Source organism: Coturnix japonica, chromosome 2 (genome assembly GCF_054131305.1).
Source record: "Coturnix japonica strain WE chromosome 2, WE-NBRP24, whole genome shotgun sequence".
NCBI classification, from domain to species: Eukaryota; Metazoa; Chordata; class Aves; order Galliformes; family Phasianidae; genus Coturnix; species Coturnix japonica.
The window spans coordinates 61,657,094-61,680,159 of NC_140664.1; the positions used below are offsets into that span (position 1 = coordinate 61,657,094).

General features: G+C 39.0%; 1 protein-coding gene across 4 annotated transcripts in view; it reads right to left on the reverse strand.

Annotated features, from left to right (window-relative positions):
• Nucleotides 1–215: 215 nt before the first annotated feature.
• Nucleotides 216–23,066, reverse strand: part of RALA (RAS like proto-oncogene A) — a 28,370-nt gene continuing 5,519 nt past the window's right edge. For 2 of the 4 annotated variants that reach the window (XM_015855005.3, XM_015855008.2), the window contains exons 2-5: nt 10,805–10,957; nt 9,577–9,785; nt 5,411–5,585; nt 216–2,171 (exon numbers count right to left, since the gene is read on the reverse strand). In XM_015855005.3, the coding sequence (XP_015710491.1) occupies nt 2,049–2,171; nt 5,411–5,585; nt 9,577–9,785; nt 10,805–10,918 (621 nt within the window). In that variant the 5' untranslated portion in view covers nt 10,919–10,957 and the 3' untranslated portion in view covers nt 216–2,048. Of the gene's footprint in view, nt 2,172–5,410; nt 5,586–9,576; nt 9,786–10,804; nt 10,958–21,829; nt 21,888–23,066 lie in introns of all 4 variants that reach the window. The other 2 variants (XM_085537640.1, XM_085537639.1) reach the window with 2 other exon arrangements.

A 23,066-nucleotide genomic window follows, 5' to 3' on the forward strand; every position in this document is an offset into this window, starting at 1 on the left:
GATCAATTAACATTGGATAAAAGGTAGCACATGCATAGTCTCAGCTTTCACAAAATGGATTTTTTAATCAGACTGGTTAAATTTAATCTACAATTCTCTTTTGTTCACAAACACTAAAAAGACCTCTGGAATATTTCAGTTTAACTTGACAACTAGTCTCAACTCTAACAAAGTAACACAACACATACTATAGTCATCAATTAACACTGCACGAGTATTTAAAAAAGTGGAAGTTTATTCATCTTTCAATGGCTCAAATAGCAAACAAAAGAACAGGGTAAGGCATCAGCCAAGACAAAGTTTCATATGTCTGGTGGCTTCATAACACCTCAGCTCCCAGCAAACAGATTCCAAAGCAAAGTCACAATGTTAGTGGTTAGGCTCCCTGGCTAGACAGACCAAAATGAGTACACAGGAAGATGATGTCTGGCTCATTTGCCATAGTTACATGAGTAACTTCAGTTCTGCACTTGGCAGTCTACTAACGCACATACAAAATTCCTACTGATAAATATTTAACGTGACAAATATAACTTCTAAGACTTGAGTCCCTAAAATGTCTGTTAGCATGAAAGTTAAATATTTGTTACCTAGTTTGCTTGAGTACATTTTAAATTGTCAGTTACAGGTTTACATACGTATAAAAAGTGTAACAGTTTGTGGAACTGATCTAGCCCATCTTATCCCAGAGGAGTCCAAAACCCTCAAACGTTCCGGTATATTTTTAGTTAAGATGCAGCACACTCACCATGTGCAAGTATCCTTGCTGTTCTAAAGCAACTGAGGCAGTACATTTTATTTGGGGATTTTGGATGTCCACAGTAAGTGTTTTTATATTGCAAAAGCATCTTTGATTGTTTAATATCAACATTAACTACAAAAAGTAGCTACAATGTTCCCCATTTGAAAATCAACATAAAATAGACTAAACAGTACAAAACCTGCAGGGAGCTTCAGCAGAACACACTGCGTTCCTGCAGCTGAGTATCAGGAACACAAAAGAAATTAACCAATGACACTGGAATTACCCAGACAACATCTTAACTCAAAATACAGTAGCGCTACTGAATCAGCTGCACTCCACGCTACTCCAGGGAGTTAAAACCCAAGGAACATCTAGACAAACATCTACTCACAAAGGGAAGCTTCAAGGTATCAGTACGTTAAGTTTTAAGCAACCACTCCAGGCTCGGATGTGCCATAGGCTTTTGACTTCCATCTTAAACGTATTCTGACCTTTTAGCTATAAGATACCATCAGTTCACCAAGCTACAGATGACTGAATATGCTCTGTATTATTCACAAAACCATAGTATGGCACACATTTAAAGAACAGACACCGCTAGCAGACAGGTAGTTAGCAAGATCATTCATGTAACTCCACTCTACAGAGAGGGCAGGCTCACACTGATGCACAGGAAGAGTCTCCATGCAACAAGCTGAAAATACACCCTTGACTAAGCAACCTGCTATGTTTAGGTTTTAAAATTAAGGCATATTCAAATGTTTCAATGTAAAAGATTACATCACTCTTCTAAGTTAATCAGGTAATGAGGAACCACATATAATTTTCCTCGGCATAACTGTTCGCATATACACTGTTCTTTCCTAATCTGCATAACTCCATCGCAAAACAAGTGTATGCCACTTTGTTAGGTATCACGTTCACAACTGTAATTTTCAAGGCAACGAAAGACAAGACAAAGTGACAATTATCAATGATAAAAAAAAGTATGCTTTACAAGAAACCAGAAAGTAATATTTCCCCCTCTGTTTACTAATAAAGAAAAGACTTCCAATGAAACACTACATTCAGAAGAAATGTGAGAAGGTAGGCGATTATGAAATGGTTTGCTTCTCTTGAAGCCACATCAACCTTTTTCAGTGAATCTGACTTTCAGTGCAGCTCCAATTCATGCTTTTAGTGGTACATTACAATTTCCAACACGTTAGAGTAATTTCAGTCACTTGAGCCTTCAATGGCATGCTTATAAATTATGGTTTTTTTATTAGTATGGTCAAAGTAGGAAAAGAATTTGGGGTTTTGATTATAAAATGCAACATCTTTCTCTGATCCTCTTAGCTAGGCTTTTCCTTTTCTTCTTCCCATTCTTCTCTTTGCTGTCTTCCATTTTTCTGGCTCTAATTTCTCTCATCAAATCAAAAAACACCTGGAAAAGATGGAAGAATATAAATGCCAAAACACTGTCAGAGTTAGTTCAGGTTATCACTGATGACATCTACTTCTGGTGGTTAGAACAAAATCAGCAATACATAATCAGTTTGAGCAAACAAACACTAATCCAGCAAATTTCCCACTTATTTTCAAGGCCGAGCCCACATAATGCAAGTCTACTTCTTTCATGGTACCTGTAGTTCAACTAGCTTCTGGTGTTTGCTTATGAATCACGTCAGAAGAATTAAAGCAAGACTCATATAACTACCTGAGATTTTTCTTTTCCATTTTCTATCTATATTTTACTGCGGAGACTCAGGGAAATCAGTTTACATTGTGAGAATATTCAGCAATGAACCGCAAAGGTTGAAGAACTGCTACAATTAGTTCTAGAAGCACATTAATGAGGCAGTAGCACATACTGAACATTTCAGTCTCTATGCCCCATGATGCAAGTCTAAACAAAAAGTGCAGCAAAAATAAATTAGCATTTCCTTTAAAAACAGGTTGTCACCCATACAAATACATAAGCTATTTTTAGATTGGAAATCTCAAAGTATGCATAAACTTCATTATTATCAAGTAGCTTAGTAGGAAACAGAAGTTGGAGACAAATCAGTGTGTCACTTGAGAAAAGGCTGTAAGCTCAGGTCTATGACAGAGATCCTTTAAATTACTTCATTCATTAATACAATCTTGCCTTAAAGAGGGCTACTGAAAATAACTTTCATCTTTGTTATTTTATCACAGTGGATCATTTGAACAACTGTAAAACTTCTGCCAGGAAGACTTCCCTCTTTATCTGTCAGGGGGGCTTGATCCATTTCTATACAACAGACAACGTAAGGACCAAAACACTCTTCTACAGAATACAGCAGGCATTTTTATCTGCATTGACACTAATCTCATGTTGACTGCAGCAGAAGCATAAACTTTCATTACAGAGTACATGAGGAAAATAAATGCAACTATGTGTTTCCATCAAAAAATACAACTGCCGTTAGGATGCTAGATGTTGAAGTTACTTGCTTTTGCTTAAACCTCTATTAATGGTATGCTGCAACTGTCACCTTGCTTAAGCCCTAGCAATGTACCACAGTACCTGGGATACTTAACCTAGTGTGAGAAAATGCTCATTTGCTTACTGTTACCAAATTGAGTGAAAGCCCAAACTCACCCTTCTGGAATTTAGGGAAGCAACTCTTTTTATAGAATACAAACTCAAGTTCATATAGTAAACCCTGTAACTTCAGATGCTTTAAGAAAACTAGTAACTAATACCTGGTATTTACAACGGCCAACAAAGCCTCCTTGAGAGCAGCCCAGCTGAAAAGGACTTAAGGGTTCTGGTAGATAAAAGAAACTAAACAGGAGTCAGCAGCTTGTGCTTGCATCCCAGAAGGCCAATGGTATCCTGGGCTGCATCAAAAGAGGAGTGGCCAGCAGGGTGAGGGTGCCTTTCTACTCTGCCCTCATGAGACCCCCCCCATCTTGAGTACCACATTCAGGCTCAGGGCCCCCAGCTCAAGGAAGATGTGGACACTTTGAAAGAGGTCCAGAAGATCATGGAAACAATCAAAGGGCTGGAGCATCTCTCTGAGGAAGAAAGGTTAAAGAAGTTGGGCTTATTCAGTCTAGAGAAGAGAAGGATCAGGACAGACCTCACTGTGGCCTTTCAATACTTAAAGGGAACTTATAAACAGGAGAGCAAACAACTTTTTATATGGACAGCAACAGGACAAGGAGGAACTGTTTTAAACTAAAAGAGGGAAGATGAGATATCAGGGAGAATTTATTTATTTATTTATTTATTTATTTTACTCTGAGGGTAACAAAGTACTGGAACAGGTTGCCCAGAGAAGTTGCAGATACCCAATCCCTGGATGGTGTTCAAAGCCAGGTTGGACAGGCAACCTCACCTAGTGCCCGATTTGGTGGCTGGCAAGCCTGTCTGTAGGAAGGAGATGGGAACTACATGATCTTTGAAGTCCCTTTCAACCCAAGCCGTTCTATGCCTCTAATTTATGGATCATCAAATCTGAACTCTATGTAATACATATCTACCTGGATCCATAATGCCACCTGTTCCAAAAAGAAGCCTTGAGCCCTTTAGTAGCCTATCACATGAATGCAAAAGTTACTGGTTATATATATCAAAAATATTTACTTTTTCCCCCCTGCTGCTAAAGGATGATGAAACAGATTTAGATGACCTTAGAACTTCTGCAAGACTGAAATAGGTGGATGTTAACTGCAATTACGCACCAAAACTAAAAGCAACTGAATTGCTCTGCATTTAATTGACTTAATGTTCCCTGCAGAACAACGTAATGTTTTTACTTTAGCACTGAACAATCCACTTCTTTGCAACAACAACTGACAAATGACTACAGTAAAGTTTAAGTTACTGCAAAACAGTACTTTTATTACTGCTTTTACACTTCAACTACTCATTTGTAAGCATTTACATTAGAAAATTTCTGGGTGATCATGTCTACCGAGAGGTATGAAAGAAAAAAATCTGCGCTTTAATCTGAGCTTCTTACTTTCCCCAGATATCTACTACTTTTTCAGTCTACGAAGCTGAGAGTTATTCCAAATGCTATGTCTCAAGAAGTCCTGTCTTCTCTGTAAGTGAAATACTTACAACTAATCAGTCATTTATCATCTTAGAAACAAATATTCTTTGTGCATTCTTATGACCTTCTGATCCAGCCTTTATCCCAGAAAATTCATGAGGCACTTCTGGCCCATTTAAAACTTAAAAGAGTAAATCCATTCTTCATTGAAACAACACACAGGCATGTGGTTAGACAAGGGTAGATAGGATTCCAATCCCTCCCTTAGTTTTCTAAGCCATTTTATTCCTCAGGCAGCATTCTCACTGTCTAGAAGCAGTTTTATCTTCCAGTTACAGAAAACACAAGAAGGCAAGGCCAACACAATTGCCTCAATAACTTGTTAACAATAAAAGGTCTTGTCTAATGACTCAACTCATCACAGTTTAGGATGTGATAACTCTCTATGCCTAATGCATTCTCACTGTTTTATATTAAGCAACTTAGTCATGTTCTCATCACAAGCAATAGGAGAAAAGCATTTGTTTTGAGATCCACCCCCCCAAAAAAAAACAGACTAAATAACTTAAACATGTAAACTATAGACCCATAGAAGTATAAAGTAAAAACTGACAGAGATTCTTTGTATTAGATGAGTTATGAGGCAAGTTATTACCTTGTCAACATTAGCTCTTGTTTTTGCAGAAGTTTCCACATAGTTAACATTCCACTGATCAGCTCTGTTTTTTGCTTCTTCTATAGAAACTTGCCTTTTATCTTCCAAATCTGATTTGTTACCTACTAGCAAAAAAGGAACGTTCTCATCTTCTTTTACTCTTAAGATCTGCTCCCTAGAGAAAAACAGAAAAGCAAAAAATAAATTACTTTATAAAATACTATTCTTAGAACACAAAAATAAGAATGCGGACTTAAACTCTTCCATTCTATTTCTCTTATACTCACTTATTCTTTTTCTGAAACTTAAATAACAGCAAAATTTTAAACCAAGACAGATTATTAGTCTTCCAGGAAGGAAGGAAGATGAATCAGTAACAAATAAATTAAACAAAGTTGAACAAGTGAGAACTTAAACTAATGACATTCTCCTTTTACTAAAGATATTACTTGACAGTACTTCTCACTGCCTTTATGCTGCTATTAGTAATGGCAATTCTTAATATACCCAGACTACATTCTTACATTTGACTATTTTTCCTAACAAAATGCATGTGCCACTTTTAAAGCTGATGAAATCAATTAGGTAGTAAACTAATATAGCTTAACAAGAGAAAAATCTTGCCCTTTCAGGAATCTTTCTAAAGTCACTTACATTCAGCCCCTACAGAGATCTTGATTCAGTTATAAGCCAGTTTAAGGATAACAAGCCTGCACATAAGTCAGATTTTTAAGGAAAGATCCTGTCTGAACCACTACGATGAAGAGTTTAAATTTATAAATAAAACCGAGTACTACAGATGCTTTGGTACATCAATCTGAAGAACACTGCTCCTGGAAGACAAGCACTGTCTCCTTCATCTCAGAAAGGAGTACAAAGTCAGCAGTGGAATTTAGCCCTCCATTGTGAAACAGTTTCTGAAAGTTCAAGAAAAAGCACAAAGCACCACATTCCCTTTTCTGGCTGAGGTGAAGCTTACTGGCGGATTTTACATAGAACAGAAAGAAACTGGAAAGAGTTAACAGATCCTTCTGTTAAATCCTTCCATTTGGTACACATCAGAATCCTCTTGGTGGTAAAAGATGTCTTGCTTTTTGTAGCATTTAGTTTTGTTGAGTTAGCTTTTCATTTCTTTAACCAGCAAATGCACATTGGAGGCAGCTTGTAACACCGCATTCAACTAGCCCTCCAGGACTGCCATAAGTAGCATAAACCTGTAAATCAGCCTAGGCTTTTCTCTTTCTCTCTTAAAGAATACATATACTTATATACTGAGAAAAAATAAATTAAAAAACGAACAAACAAAACCATAGACCAGAAGGGGACAAGCTTGCTGTCTCCCCTCTCCATAACTCCTTCTCCACCCTTAGAGAAGATGCATTCTATGCTTTGTACTAATTAACCTGAGCTATGGTAACATTTGAGGTCCCGGATGACTGGAAAAAGGGTCACATCACTCCCATATACAAGAAGGGGAGCAGGGAAGACCCAGGGAACTACAGGCTGGTGAGCCTCACCTCTGTGCCCGGGAAGATCATGGAACAGATCCTCCTGGACGATATGCTCAATCACACGAGGAACAAGCGAGTGATCCGAGACAGCCAGCACAGCTTCACCAAGGGAAGGTCATGATTAGCCAATCTTGTGGCCTTCTATGATGGAGTGACAGCATTGGTTGATGAAGGGAAGGGGAAGACGACCGATGTTATTTACCTGGACTTGAGCAAGGCCTTTGACGTAGTACCCCACCACATCCTCATCCCCAAATTGGAGAGATGTGGATTTGATGGGAGGACCACTTGATGGATATAAGAAATTGGTTGAAAGGCTGCAGACAAAGGGTGGTGATCAATGGCTCTGTGTCCAGGTGGAGGCCAGTAATGAGCGGTGTCCCCCAGGGATCTGACTTGCGACCGATGCTCTTTAACATCTTTATCAATGACATCGACGATGGAATCGAGTACCCCCTCAGCAAGATTGCTGATGACACAAAGCTGAGCGGTGTGGTTGACATGGAAGAAGGAAGGGATGCCATTCAGAGGGACCTTGACAGGCTTGAAAGGTGGGCCTGGGTGAACCTAATGAGGTTGAACCCCAGGCACCTGTACAGACTGGGAGGTGTAGTCCTTGAGAGCAGCTTGGCAGAGAAGGACCTGGGGGTCCTGATGGACAAAAGACTCAACATGAGCCAGCAGTGTGCTCTTGCAGCTTGGAAAGCAAATGGTATCCTGGGCTCCATCAGGAGAGGGGTGGCCAGTAGTAATAGGGAGGTGAATGTCCCTTTCTACTCTGCTCGTGAGGCCCCATCTGGAATACTGTGTCCAGGTATGGAGCCCTCAGTACAAGAAAGGCACAGAGATTTTGGAAAGGGTCCAGAGGAGGGCCACAAGGATGGGCAGGGGGTTGGAGCACCTCCCCTATAAGGACTGGCTGAGAGAGCTGGGCTTGTTCAGCCTGGAGAAAAGAAGGCTGCGGGGTGACCTCATTGCAGCCTTTCAGTACCTGAAGAGTACCTATAATTAGGAAGGGTGTAAACTCTTTGAAAGGGCTGATAACAGTAGGACAAGGCAAAATGGATTTAAGTTAAAGAGGGAAGATTTAGGTTGGATGTTAGGGGGAAGTTCTTTACTACGAGAGTCGTGAGGTCCTGGAACAGGCTGCCCAGGGATGTTGTGGATGCCCCATCCCTGGAGGTGTTCAAGGCCAGGTTGGATGGGGTCCTGGGCAACCTGATCTAGTAAACATGGACGTTTGGTGGCCCTGCCAGGCAGGGGGGTTGGAGCTTCATGATCCTTGACGCCCCTTCTAACCCAGGGATTAGAGATTCTGTGATCTCTAAGAATGCTTATTTTAATAATAGAAAAGGAAATGATCTGCATCTTATCTCTCTATTTTGCTTAACTTTGAACTGCTAAAATTTTGGGGGAGCGGTGTCTATTTTTACTCTATATATATCACAGCAATAAGATATTTTCCTTCATAGATAGCGGAATGAGTGTTTTAAATAGGCTCTCAAGCAAAATGAAACACTCAATACAATGCTGTCTAAATCTCCCACCATTACAAGGGTTTTAATACCTCGTATGCTTGAAAAACATCCTAAAAATAATAAAACAACTAGCCTGCTAAATCCATACCTAGTTGATGAAGGAGAGGCTGTGGATGTGATCTACAAAGAGTTTATTAAAGGCTCTGACCCTCCCTGCAGAAGCTGGCAGCCCATGGCTTGGACAAGTGCACTCTTTACTGCCTAAAGAAAACTGGCTGGAGAGCCAGGCCCAAAGACTAGTGGTGAATGGAGCTAAATCCAACTGGCGATCAGTCATGAGTGATGTTCCAGAGCAGTCAGTACTGGAGCCAGCCTTATTTAATATCCTTATTGAACATCTAGACAAAGGGATTGAATACATCCTCAGTAAGTATGCACATGACATCAAGTTTGGAAGAAGTGCCAATCTTCCAGAGAGCAGGAAGCCCCCACAGATGTGGTTGGATGAGCTGAGGCCAACTGTACGACATCCAAAAGACCAAGTGCCAAGTCTAGCATTTCAGTTACAGTAATCTTATGCATTGCTCCAGACTTGGAGCCGACTGGCTGGCAAATCACATGGGCCAACAGGATTTGAGCGTGCCAGTTGACAGCTGACTGAACACGAACCAGCAGTGTGCTTAGACGGCCAAGAAGCCAGTGGCATCCTGAGTTGTAACAAATATTGTAGTGAGCAGGATCAGGGAGGTGTCTGTCCCTCTGTCCTCAGCACTGAGGAGGCTGCCTACTCACAGATGTGATTCTTTGCACTGTAGTGTAAGCATCAAGCAACAATGACCTAGAAAGGGCAGCAGCCTTCTGAATGTTACTATGCATCTGCTCTGTTGCAATAACCTCTTCGGTATTCAGCAACAGAGCAGCAAAGATATCTGAAGTGGTACAAAGATAATAGAAGCATGGTTAGGCATCTATTCAAAGCAACGTGACTACAGTCATCTATTCTAAACTACCTAATGATATTGCAAAATATATATATATATATATATATATTTATATTTTATATATATATAAATATAAATATAAATATATATATATATTATATATATATATATATATATATATATAAATAAATTACAAGAACCTCACCATAATTACAATAACTTGCCTTGTAGCCTACCTGAAATCTGCAGTAGCTGCAAATGACTCCAGCTCTGTGATAGAGAAAACACAAAGAAAGCCTTCTCCACTTCGGAAGTAGTTGTCTCTAATTGCAGCATAGTCCTCCTGCCCTGCTGTGTCCAATATATCAATTTGGACTTCTTCCCCATCCAGAACCACCTTCTTCCTGTAGCTGTCAGCTTTGGTGGGCTCATAATCTTCTACAAACTAGAAACAAAAAATTTATCACTTGAAAACCAGGTCTATAGAGGGCAAATGCATTATTTTCACATAAGGATATAACAAACATTTGTTATGGTTACAGTAATGAATAAATAAGCCTATGTATTTAGGTTACATGAAATACTCAAGTTATTCAACATAGCTAAAGCAGGCTCTCCATCAGCTCGAACAATTTACAGGATTTTGCTTTCTTCAGCCATTACAAGGAAATTTTAGAAGCAACTGCAAAACGTTAATGGCCACGCACTTAATGTCTACTTTCAGTTAAGCACAGCACCTGGCTGCATTTCATTATGCTATCAGGCAGTTCTGACTGAGTATATTTAGTATCAATTTTGTAAGGCACACTGAAGGCATAACTTCCATTTCTTAGTCAAAAAGAATTACTTTCACTGACAAAAAAAAAAAGTAAGAAAACAAGATTTTTTTATTTTTTTTTCTTTCTCCAACAGCAACATAAAAAAAAAAGAAAAGGAAAAAAGTCACATCTCAGGCATCAAGCAACTTACTTAAGTGAAGAAGCTTTGAGTTTTAGTACTTATCAGGTCTAGCAACCAATGTGAAAATATATTGTAAGGGAGCAAATTATAAAACTACTAATAGCCTAAAAATTTGAAGGGGGGGGGGGGGGGGGGGGGGGAAGGCATATTCATACATTTACAGGTTTCTCTAACAAAGAAAACTCAGAATTTCAAAGTCACATAACAGTTTGGGTTGGATGGGACTTCAAACTCTGCCCATGCTGAGCGCTCAGAGACGCCCCCCCCAGTAAACTAGGTTGCCCATGGTCCCATTCAACCCTGCCTTGAACACTTCCAGGGATGAGGTATCCACACTCTGGGCAGCCTGCATCAGTGCAAAAAATATTTACGCTCAATTTAATAGTTGGCATTTGTATATGATATACATTTAGACCTTTTCAGAAAATAACCATTATCAATTAGTGCTTAAGTAACACTATAGAGTAGACATCACATGGGATAATTCATATTGTACATTCTCACCTCATCATACATAAACTGAAGCGTTAAGGCAGATTTTCCTACACCACCACTTCCAACCATGATGACTTTATGTAAAGCCAGCGAATTCTGCCCTTTAGGCTTATTTGCTGCCATCTTTGGATTACAGAAAATTCACAGGTATAAAATGAAAACCTAGAAGAAAAAATATTGCTTTATTAGTTTTCTCCCTCCCACACGCACTGTTTAAAATGCATTCATTTCAGATCCCTGCTGTACAATTAATAGGTAAACAAAGGTAAACAAAGGTTAAACAGATGTTTGGTTAAGAAAGACTATTACAGTGGAAAGATAATCTATAAATGCTCACCAATGTCGAAGGTTTGCAGCAAACTCCACAAAGGAGCAATCTCCAGAGAACCTGCCTTAGTGGCAGTCAGCCCTTAAATGACATCTGGGAGAGGTGGAGCCAAGCTCCACCCCTGCCAGTAGCACAGCTGAATTACCTTCACCTGGGCTCCTGCAGCTGACTCATTGCTTGCCTCACGTGATCAATCAGAAGTTCAGGCTGTGATCAACAGTTTCCCACACACCTGTATATCTCAGATTTAGAGATGTTTAGGTTTTAGTTCTGTTACCTTCACTGAAAACCACCTTTTACTAGAAATCATTACATAAATTATAACAAGCTCTTTTTTTTTTTTTTTTTTTTCCTGGTGGCACAAGCCAAGAAAGCCATCATCACCTGCAAAGGGCACAGGCAGGTTCACAGCATCCAACAGCAATTAGGGGAAAAGATTTACATTTTGGTACGTAATGCTTTCTTTTAGAGACATGGCATTTGTCTGGAATTCTTGTTAGTTTACTAAGAAACAAATGAAAAAAGGAAACCACAGTGAGTCAACACAAGAAAGCATGAGATATTACAGCTGCAGGGAAAAAACCCAGACATTTGAAGGAATGTCCAGATTAAATAACAGGCACTAGGACAACAGTAGCATCAACAAGGATTGGTTTGTGCACTTTTTCAGAGAAAACCAGGCAAGTGTGTCACTTACAGCCTAAAAATAACCTGTTTCAGCAGATCAGGAACTGAAAGAATAATCTAGTTTAGGCAGAGTGCAAAGATTCAACTTGTCTTTGTAGACTACAAACACAGTTACCCAACATACTAGAATAGCTGTTCTAGTCCCACAACTGCATGATCAAACACAAATCTCTGTATCTCATCAATATTAAAGGGCTCTGTGGCAGTTCATTCCCACACACACTCTAATGTGCAGTTGCACATATACAAAAAATAATCCCACTAAATTTCAGTGATTTTTAAAATCACATGGTTCTTAGCAGAACCCCTACTGTTCTCATCCCACACCTTACTTTCATTCCTTACCTATCCGAATAATAGTATCATCGTATTTGTATTTAAAGGAAGACAAAACATTCTGTCCTAAAAACACAGGACAGTCACTGCACAGATTTACAAGGACGATTAAATTCTCTCCAGAATCCCCTTCCTCCGGAGATTAAGGTCAAAACCTCTGATGTCCAAAATGCAAAGTGACTTCTGTATTACAGAGGATGTAAATACACAACACATCTACAACAGCAATAAGAACGAAATAGAACTTTGTTGACAAGGAAGCTCAGAAAGACCTCACATGACACCACAGTTTGGTTATACACAGAACTATCAGATAATAATATAGCACAGGAACAAGATACCTTTACTCATCATGATCTTCTGACAACCTCACACTAAAATTACATTCTCCTGCATTGTGAATCACCGTTGTGTGCAAATTAAACAACTGGAACATCAAGAAGAACCATTTCATGAAAACTTATACCGAAGTCCTTAGCTGAGGACATGCTTTTATTAGCAGTGAGGTACTTACATATAAAAGCATGCTGACTGAAACATCATTAAAAACTGAACCAATCCGTCCTGGAATTAAAAAAATAAATATAGAAGGAAGAAGAAATCTACATGAAGAACTCTGGATCACAACAACAACACTACCTATTATGCTGTCAAAAGAACTCTGAAAACGCAACTGAATATTAAATGGCTTAAAATGTTTTTTCCAAAAGGGTTATGTAAGTGAAATGAGCACAAGTAAGCTGCTGCACTAATTACAGACACATAGCAGAGAAACATAACTAATGTCACATTACACTTTCTTTTTTAAATAGGAAACAAAACAGGAGCACAAGAACAAAACAAATTTGGGTTTTGGTCACTGAAGCTTAAAAAGAACCACCGCTTTCTTTTTACTCAAAAGGAAGAATGAGAACATGAAAATAACTCCAAGCTGTGTACATTTTCAACCTACTGCACCGCATTTTGAACTACATTTTGGTTTTGTATTTTTCTCTAGAGAGAAAAGAACGTATATTGAAAGTTGTGCTTACTTTTTACTAACATGCATTTCATTCAAATACTACATAAAAGCATTCCTCTGAATTCCAATCAGCAACCAACAACAGCTAATTATGACAAGCTTACATTACAATAAATACTCCTGGATGCACAAATACTGAAGCACAGTATACACAGGTATGGCCACACTAATTTTACCGAGCAGCAAAGCACAGTATTCTTCCACAAGAACATCAATAGTGCAGGAAATTCAAATGAATTCAGCAGGACTGCTGTCAGATGTGTATAATCTTTAGGTAGACTGACGAATGGGAATACTCCTATTCTACCAGAAGCTCCAACTCAGCTAATAGGATTCCAGCATACAATTAGCTGCTACTTGTTGTTCTTTGTCCAGCTGACAAACTGATTTCAAAACAGAAAGATCTTTATAAACAGTCAAGTTAGTGATCACGCTCCTCTCCACTAAATGTTCAAGATCTTCTGGCAGACAATCATTTTCAGAAGCCCCAATAGCATCTTTCCAAAGAAGCATAAGAGACAAAGGAAAACTCAGAATTAAAAACAAACAAACCAACCCAACCAGTCAAAGCAGTATCCTGAGTCATCAAGTCACCAATAACCATCAGTGAACAGCATTCCAGTAGGATATCAATGATAGCTAAACTTCATGCTACTACATCTCAGTTCTGAAAGATAAGCTTGTCATCAATACTCTGTCCCTTTGTAGTGGGAGGAGGCTCAGTGAGGTCAGTTTGCTTTCAAGTTCTTCACAATCCAACACAGAAGATTAGCAAATTCAGGCCTGCTGAATGGGAAAGTAGAAAAGACCAGGAAATAAGCTACAAACTGAGCAAGATTCTGTGCAAGTGACATTCAATCCAGAGAGACTGCACTTGAGAGAATACAGACCTCAAAAGTGATGTTACTGCCACATACTTTTACCTTTTTCAGTATGCCTTTTAAAGCAAAGTGGAACATACATTTCAATTTTAATACTGAAGTATGCAAGATGTTTCATGCAAAGAAAATTTTCCTATCCTTAATTCACACAGCCTTTTTTTTTTTGTTCATATCTGTTTTCCAAGTTTTGTTCATATCTTACAAGTTTTGTAAGTTTTGTTCATATCTGTTTTCTTAGTTGTCCTACTTTATGATAAAACTGGCAGAGCATGGTAAGAATGCTCAAAACAGTACACGTTCATACTTTGTTGTACTGACATTTATTTTCTCCATCTTAACAATACAAAATGTTTTTGAGCTCTGAAGATGAACAGGCTCACCCTGCAGTAGAGCCCCATGTTATGACACAGGTCAGCTTTTTACCACACCCTCTGGTAATCCCCACTCCAGCAATAAAGCTGATGAGATACACCAGTTTATTTTTAAACAGTTCTTCGTGTAGTCTAACAAGTCACAAGAGAAGTGAAAGCTTAACTGGCTCAACAGTGTACTCCCATATCTCCACTTGAAGGGTGAGAGCTGCCTAACCACCATGCTATGGATCCCTCCTCACCTATGCTGTAGATAAGCTCCTAGGAAACTGCCCTTTACAACATGTTTGAGCAAAGAAATGCACAAACACATCTCAGTGGCTGCTCAGCTGAAGTTCTGCAAACCCCTAGAGCTGCTCATTATCTGCCTGAAAATAAGTGCGCACCCCAGTTCTGATCTCTATCTAATGGCAGACTTCCAGCTGGAGCCAGGATCATTTATGTGGAGCCAGGTTAGGGTGTGCTTAGATTACATCAGAGGAACTGTAGAACTAACTAGAATTCCTGTTAGCACCAGCCACAACAGTCCAGCTGTAGAAATCTACTCAAGAGGATGAAGAGTATGGAGAAAAAGATCACTCTGCATAGCAAAAGGAACTTGTAGCTGGATGTGTAAAATCACTAGCTCTCTTGAGAGACTAGCAGCTACCTGTAGTAATGCTAACTCTCCCACAGCTGCACACCTTGCACAGTAGGCCTTCTGTTCAAGAAATACCACTGGATCTAAATATGGCATTCAGCTTCACCCACCAGAGGAACAAACAGGAGAGAGGAGGGACTTGAACCATGAAGTCAAATATATTTGCATCATATTAACTCTTGTGTAAAGTCTTCAAGCATGGAGCAGCTATCCAGATTCACAAGGGCAAGTAAGCCAACCAGGTACCAGTAAAAAGAGAGGCCTTCATCTCTAGGGACAATGTTTTACAGACAGATATCTTTGTAAATTAGTTCTTACAGAATAACACCTCGAAAACAACTAACCAAAGCACTGTTACAGATGTGAAAACACGGCCAACTGTATACCAGCTTAAACAAAGCAATGGATGTCCAGCTTACATTGCATCTTTTCCTTCAGAAGCACAACTGATACAGATTTCTCTTTAGCTAGCAGCAAATATTTGGCAAACTTAATGAACAATCAGATCCAAGGCACCTACTCCTTTCAGAATGTACCTGACATCTGCCCACAATCCAAAAATTAAGGAAGAATAGATCGTATAACTTAGCCTTATTTTCAAGAGAAACTGACTAAAAGGGGTCAAAAAGTTATGCTGTCCATTTTTGATCCCTCTAGAGTCTCATAAACGCAACCTCAGTGAGAGCACACCAGGGAAGGAGAAACATTACACTAAGTCACGTCATCACAGGCACAAATTCAGCTGGCATTTTCTGCAGTGCTATACATAAGGCTGAATGCAGGCTTTGTGAAAATGCAATTGTCCTTCACAGGAGAACTTTCATTTGCTGCAGGCATTTGTGTGAAGACTGGTTAAACACAGCTTTGTTTTTAAAGATAATCGGTACAGTTAGCATAGTAGATTCTACTTAATAAGAAAGGATAGTGATATCTTCCTTCAATTACAAGACAGTTTATTATTAGTAGTATTTTTATAGCCTCCATAATGCTATGACATCAAAACTGAACTCCAATTCCTTTGCTTCTGTTCTCTTACTTAATGGAAAATTATGTAAAGATTTGCAAGATGGTAACATTAACTTTATTACCCACTCACTTCCATGATGAGCAATTTTTTTCCCGCAGGACTCTTTCATATAGAGAGCATCAATTACAACTTACATATCACAGCATCTGATTCTGTTGTTTTTCCATTTAGTACATTAGAATTTTATAAATCTGGAGGAATCTCACTGAGATACATGAGCTATCGGTATAATACTAAGAACTACAATTAGTATGCTTTGAATGGAATACCTCCCAAAAGGCAAAACGTTTTACCAGTTGCTTACTGAACAATAATAATAGAAACCTAAGATCTTCTGAACTAGCTTATCTTCTTTAAACTAAGACCTATGTTATTATGTGCTTTAAGCTTAAACTATCACACCAGAAACATCAGCTGCAACTTCTTTATTTCATTCTGAAGTGAAAATTGACTAACACCCCAGTCCTAAAGTAAATTTTAATGTTGTCTAGTTTCTCAAATTCTCCCGCAAAGCGACTCACAAATCTGCTGTTTCATATGACCTACAGGTAACAAAAGTTCAACAATCTGAAGAAAAAGCAGAAAAGCAAAGATAGAGCAGAGAATGCATTTCATTTCCCCAGGGACTACAAAAAATATAGTCTTATTCATTACTAAAATATCGTGGTTTCATCGAGAGTTACTTCATTTCTTATTGAGTCCAGCAGCTTCAGTTTGGTTAACAGCAAAACCGCGCTTCAGAATGCACGTGTCAAAATGATCAGCACAGACTAGTGTACTAGATGCAGACTATCTGGAAGACAGCTCAGGAATGACTGAGATATTCCTGCAACAAAAACGTTCCTGGAAAAGGAAGGAGGCAAATCCAGGCAAACAGAGCCCAGTCAGTCATCCCTCCCAACAGCTGGTTGCAATTATAATATTCAAACCAGATCAGCAGAAACACCCCATGACCTAGGAACAGACAAGATACATGACGATGTAGCACAATGCCAGCTGTTTTAAGAACTGGAGAGTACGCAGTCTTTTTAGGTTAGATCAGCATTACCCTAATAAGCAAAACCCCATGTCTCAAGTTTGACTTGTGTTTTTACTGCAGTTTAAACACGCAACATGTCAAGCTCAGCATAAAGTAACATCATTATTGTATTAAGGTAGAACAAATACTTCAAAAATTAAATCACCGATACAAACTCTTAGCATTAAATTAAAGAAAGAGAAAATTAAACTCAAATTTTCTATCAAACCATGGGAAGTGCTGGCCTCATTAGACAAAAACAAAAAACAAACAAAAAAAAACCCAAAAAAGAAAAAACAAAACAACAACAAAAAAAAAACCAAACAAACAAAACAGGTATTCTGAACCCGCACCTCAGAACAAGTTCAAAATACTGCTGCAGTAAGTACTTTCTCTTGAAAATAATCCTTTGTCCCAAACTGAGAATTGGGTTTTGGTTTCCCATGACTTCAACAATTAGTCAAATCATCTTCAAGTTCCAGTAAGAAGCCTACTTTCCAAAGCTGCCTAATGCACACTGTGAGAGGCATGTATCTCCCCCACACCCATAAAACAAACATACTGAGTTGCCTATACATCTACTAAGAAAAGTAAAGAACAGAAATCTGTTCAGATCAATCTCTCAGCGGTAGAAAATATCCTCGGGTAAGAAAACTGCATTTCCCAGCTTCCCAATATGGGTACTTAGAACTACAACTATACTCAGACACTGAAAAGAGAAGAGTCAACCTCATCATTGTCAACTCCTCATCAAGTAACTGAGGCACAATCCATTTTAAAAATTATTCAATGCTGCTATAGATAACAGTGCCCCCCCACATGCCAGCAGCACTATGCTCTTAAGGTACCACCGCAAGCATGGAGATCCCTCCAAGAAGTCACTCAGTCACAAGCAAGCAGTGACCAAGCTCACAGCCTTGCTGCAGCCAAGGCCCACACTGGGCCTTGGTGCCAGCTTCTGGGTACAGCTGGGAATTAAGCAGCAGCTTCTACAATGAGACTAGATATGCATACCACATTCAGTAATTTCAGCATTTGGTTCTCGAAAACCCTCTAGGCATCCTCCAACTAGATTTATGAGGAGGCATCTCCACAAACATTTATTGAAACCAATCTGGAACAAGCACAAGGTTTTTCAGCCTTCGTGAATTGAACAGCAGAAACACTCTGGAACACAATCGAAGTCTCAAAATTGTAAACCTTCCAAAGCACTGAAAATGAACAAGGTCTCCCCTGAGCCTCCTCTTCTCCAGACTGAACAATCCCAGCCCCCTCAGCTGCTCCTCATAAGACCTGTGCTCCAGACCCCTCACCAGTTTTATTTCCCTTCTCTGCATACATTCCAGAGCCTCAATGTCTTTCCCGTAGTGAGGGACCTGAAAGTGAACTCAGTACTCCAGGTGCAGCCTCACAGGGCTGAGTATAGGTGGAGGATCACTTCCCTGCAACAGTTTCTGATACAATTAGCTACCTGGGCAATACAAACCCACACATTTAGGCATTTAATCTATAGTATTAACTGAAGGTATTTGTTCTGATATAATTTAATTAGCCACAAGAAGAGCAATAACTGTCATGGTACAGCAGTCATGGTACAAGACTGAACAGCCAGTTCACTAACCAGTCTGTCACACCTACCCGTAACTAGAGTCAGAGAACTAGCAAAGTAATCCAGGAAAGATGATCCACTAGATTTTCTAGCACAAGCTAAAACTACAGAGGAAGGAAAGCACAGAACTGAAGAGGAGGACATAAACAGAAGCAGCTTCCCACACCAAATACTTGTTATTAAGTATCTCAATAGAAGTCAATTCTCAGTCATAGGAGATGCTATGTAGAACAGCTGCTAATATTTAATTGTACTCAGCATTTTGACAAGAGAATAAAGACACCTTTTCCCCTCTTCAGATAAGCCTAAGTGATAAGGCATAGTCTACATGAATGAATTTTAGTAACAGAATCAACAACTGAAGGCCAATCAAGGGAAATACTTTATGGGCATTGTTCAACTAGTGTCACCCACATAATACTAGCCAGAGGTATTTTCACCCTGTATTTCAGGTGCAATAAGGTGTGTTAGAAAGCCAAGATTTCTGACTGGGAGAAGTCAGGCACCATACACACTTGCAAAGAGCTGCTGCTTTTCAGCTATTCTGGAAAGCAAAAATGGAGTTCTCCAGAAGGCACTATGCCAGAATTTGCAGCATGAGCCTCAGCATTACACTTTTAAAAGCAGTTAAAGAGCTCTGCTTCAAGAAGTTGCTCACAGCACGTTCAGTATTCTTTTTTTTTAAAAAGCTTTTCTATCTCAACCAAATTTCAAAAGAAATCTCACATCACAACAGTGTGCCTTTTTTGTCCTAGTACACTTATATTCAATAGATACTGAAAGGTATTTAAGAAAGATTTAAATGCAAGCATCTTGGCTTGACTTGACAAAGTAAAGTGTGTTTAAACAAAGTCTGAAGAAAGCTTCCAAAAGATGTATTTGAAAAATATGGTTTTTCTAGTACAAATCCATAAATAAACGTTTTCCCTAACGTAAGTATCACATTTATTGTTAACAATCCAGTACTCTATCCAGAAGTTCAGAACATCAGATGTTCATTTTCTAGAAAAAGGCAAATCTCAGTACAGCTTTTTCTTAAGGTCAAAAAGAATAACGTGAGATCCCCACTTACTAAGAATGATGCTCCAGCCAAACAATTTCACTGCTCTCTAGGCATAAAAGTAAACTTGATACAGAAAAGTCTTGAAACAAATGGCACCTGCAAGAAACAAGTTTCCTCATGGAAGGCAGCGCCTGCACACCTAGGTAATGTATAGAGGAGAGGCCATAAATGTATCTGGGCTGTGCTGTATGTGTCTCTCTTGGCAATGAGACTACCCCTGATGTCAATACCTCAGAGAATTTATTCTCTTCTAAACAACTTATTTTGCCACATTAGCCAATCATATAGTGTCATGATATCCTTAAATTCTTTCAAAGTATAAGTGCAGACAGAATGAACACAGAAGCCTTGTTTAAACTTAAGAAATTCTTCACAAAGAAAAAGTTTAAGCTTTCAAACACAGTGTTTGAGGCAGAGATCTTCTGTATGGTCACTGCCTAGCTGAGTAATGTTATAACAAGAGCAAAGCGCAAGTACCAAGATATCCTACTTGGAAATCTTTCATTTTTTTATTACTTGGCTTCTAGAAACAGAGGATGCAGGAATAAGTGATCCAGCAGGTACAAACACACAGCAAAGGCTGCAACACAAACAGCGCCAAGCGCACAGGACCAAACAGAGATAACTGCTAACAGACATACAGAAGCAGATAGCACTAAAACTCTCATCTCCTCTTCACAAGAATAGGCAAGTGTTCTCTCTCCACAGGCAGGCCACATAAACACACCAGCCAAATCAAACCTAACAAATGAAGAACATTTTGGATTTTGCATTTCAAGAAATTTCTTTTACTCCTCAGCTGTAGTAAATAAATTTCATTAGTGAAATCTGACTTGGCAAAATAAGTAACCTCACTCATTTCATGGCTTGGTTACATTGTATCGCTCATTTACAAACATGCGTATTCTTTTTTCACAGTACTGTAAAAGCATTAATTTTGCAGCCATATTTTCTTCAGTAGCTTCTCCTTCTCCTGTTAACATTCTACACAGTGCAAATTGCTCTTCCTAAAATCCGAATCATTTTTGTTTTATTCATGGCAGAAGGATTTCATATGCGTGACTCACTGAGACTGGTTTGCAAATACACAAGGACTTGCAATTAACCTTTCAAGCAGGTGATTCAAATACACAAGCAGCTACAGACCTGATGCTGCATGTTAATACAGCACGCATGAAGTTGAAACACCACGGAGTCTGATCCCTTCCAATTATAAATATTGTTTATTCTACAACTATTAGGTCTATAATTTGAAAAGTCAGCAAGAATCCATCCAGTGAATTTAAACAACCCAACTGACAACTAATTGCTTTTTACTTCAATAATATGCTTGCCAGTTGTATGACACATGGCAGCTTAATGGCTATTTATCATTTCACAAAACATGCAGTCACTAGAAATGCAGCTTTTGGTTCATGAACTTATTATGAAGTTTTAAATATTCAGATCAATTTGCCACTTTCCATACCAAGTGCCAATGCAGAATTAGTTTTGCAGTCACACTTCAAGAAAACACAGAAGTCACCAGTAAAGATGGTAGAGACCCACCATCTCTATGTGGGTCTCAGGTGTGTCTCTCTTCCTCTGCTCAGCCACAAAACATAAAAGCTACAGTGGCATTCCAGTAGTAGTCAGAGGCATATCCAGCTTATTTTCAAGGTCAGTCTCTCCAGGGAAGTACTAGAGAAGTCTGCCTATGGTAAAATCTGGTATCTTCATCTACATTTAGCTGAAATAATTCTTCACACATTGCAACACTAAACACTGCCCAAGTTCAAGATATATTTCCTTGAACTTCTGAATTCCAGTCAGAAGTGACCTAATATCCTTTCATTACGGCATAGCGTAATATAAGATTTCCCCTGGCCTGAAAAACCTTCACTACTGCCTATTTACAAAAACTTCTTACTTCTAGCTGATCACTTGGCATGCTTTCAATTCAGCTCCAATAATTTCTAATAGTGTCAGATTTGCAGAGTCAGAATCTAACTCTATAGCCTTTCTCCTTAATACATCCACAGGCTGAATACCGCATAAAGTCTGGAAAAGTTACCTTTGTTAAAACTCACTTCTGTTGTTGCCAGATAACAGACAGCAGGAAGGACCTTAATCTGTTGAGAAAAAACAACTTTCCTGAAACTCTTTCCTTCAAATTGCTGACAAATCCAAAAGTAACTACAGCAGCCTGAGTTAGCTATAGCCTTCTTGCTATTGTATTATGTTGTACATCACTGTTCACATTTCTGTTAAAAAAACAAACAAACACAAAGCAACACAAAAACCAGCATTTGGTTACAAAATTGCTTCTCCTTCAGTTTTTCCTCCAATAATTAGTTTTTACAAAACCATTTAAACTAATATAGTTTTACAGTGTTCTTCAAAATACTCAAACTGTTGCATGCTGCACATGTGACCTCATTTCTAACTGGCATGTCTTATACAGGATGTCTTGGAAAATCAGCCCTATGAGAAGAGGCTGAGAGAGCTGGGGCTGTTTAGTTTGAGGAAAAGGAGGCTGAGGGAAGACCTTATTGCTCTCTTCCAGTATCTGAAAGGAGCTTACAGTGAGAGCGGGGCAGGTCTCTTCTCACTGGTGACAGGACGAGGGCCTCAAGTTGTGTCAAGGTAAGTTTAGGATAGACATCAGGAAACACTTCTTTACAGAAAGGGTAGTTAAACACTGGAATAGGCTCCCCAGGGAGGTGTGGTTGAGTCACCATCCCTGGATGTGTTTAAGAGCCGTTTGGATGCGGAACTCAGAGATATGATTTAGCAGAGAGTTGTTAGAGTTAGGGTACTATGGTTAGGCTGCAGTTGGACTTGATGATCTTTGAGGTCTTTTCCAACCTGAGTAATTCTATAATTCCATGATTCTTCACTGGATAATCTCATGCTTCCACCCTCTTTGACTCCTAGAGCTGTTAAGCACAACACTTACAAAACAGAAAATAAAACAGATGTTGGTTAACCTAAAAAAAAAACCAACAAAACAGAACATGGTTACATACGCTTTCCTCCTACCAAAGTTCCACATACATCAAATCAACAACTACCTGGGAAGACCGAGTACGTTAATAGGCTAGCAAAGTTTCTCAAAAGCATAGCAAAAGAAGCCACCACCAAAAACAAAAACCACAGGACCCTCCCAAGCTATTTGTATTATTTCATAAAATAGTTCACATCCCAATGTCTGGTAGCTGAACAGAAAGTTTCTAAGAAATACCAGCATTCTGGTGATCAGTAAATGCCCCACAAAGTTATTTTTTAAAGTGTAATTGTGACTGTAAAGC